We start from the raw sequence: 869 nt of genomic DNA, 5'->3' as shown, positions 1-869 counted from the left end.
CAACGAAAGAAGAAGAACAGGTGGATGAAAAGGCAGAAGAGATGGAAGAAGAAGAGGCACACAAAAAAGAACAAGAACAAAAAACTGAAGAAGTAGAAAAGATGGAGGAAATGACAGCTATGGAGGTACCAAATGAAGAACTAGAACAACAGATTGAAGAAGTAGAAAATATCGAGGAAACAACAGAAAAGGAGGCACAGAAAGATGAAGAAGAACAACAGATTGATGAAACGGGACAAAAGCTAGAAGAGGAAGACAAAAATAAGGCACCAAAAGAAGAACAAGAGCGACAGGTGGAAGAAATGGAAAAGATAGAGGAAAAGACCGAAATGGAGACACTGAAGGAACAAATTGAAGGAGTCAAAAATATGGAAGATGCAACACTTACGGAAGCAACAAAAGAAGAAGAACAACAGACTGATGAAACAGTAGAAAAGATGGAGGAGGAAGAAGAAAAGAAGGCACCAAATGAAGAAAAAGAACAAATTGAAGAAGTAGAAAAGATTGAAAATGTGACAGTAACAGAAGCAACAAAAGAAGAACAAGAAGAGTTAGAAAAAGTAGAAAACATGGAGGAAATGACTGAAATGGAGACACCAGAGGAAGAGCAAGGACAACAGACTGAAGACATCGTAGAAAAGATGGAAGAAACCTCAGAAATAGAGTCACTGAAAGAAGCACAAGAACAACAGATTGAAGAACTAGAAAAGATGGATGAAACAGTACAAATGGAGACGCCAAAAGAAGAACAAGAACAACACATTGTAGAAGTAGAAAATATTGAGGAAAAGACAGAAACCGAGGCACCAACAGAAGAACAAGAACAGATTGAAGAAGTAGAAATGATCGGGGCAAAGACCGAAAAGGAG

The 869-nt window shown here is 38.0% G+C and overlaps 1 protein-coding gene across 1 annotated transcript; it reads left to right on the top strand.

Annotated features, from left to right (window-relative positions):
* Nucleotides 1-5: 5 nt before the first annotated feature.
* LOC113745544 (cilia- and flagella-associated protein 251-like) lies at nucleotides 6-866 on the top strand (the record flags this gene model as incomplete). The annotated part of the gene is made up of 1 exon (XM_027277052.1): nucleotides 6-866. A coding segment is annotated over one exon (861 nt), but the record flags the coding sequence as incomplete, so codon positions are not given.
* Nucleotides 867-869: the final 3 nt, after the last annotated feature.

The sequence above is a fragment of the Larimichthys crocea genome, unplaced genomic scaffold (genome assembly GCF_000972845.2).
Source record: "Larimichthys crocea isolate SSNF unplaced genomic scaffold, L_crocea_2.0 scaffold82993, whole genome shotgun sequence".
NCBI classification, from domain to species: domain Eukaryota; kingdom Metazoa; phylum Chordata; class Actinopteri; family Sciaenidae; genus Larimichthys; species Larimichthys crocea.
This window is presented reverse-complemented; position numbering and strand designations above follow the sequence as displayed.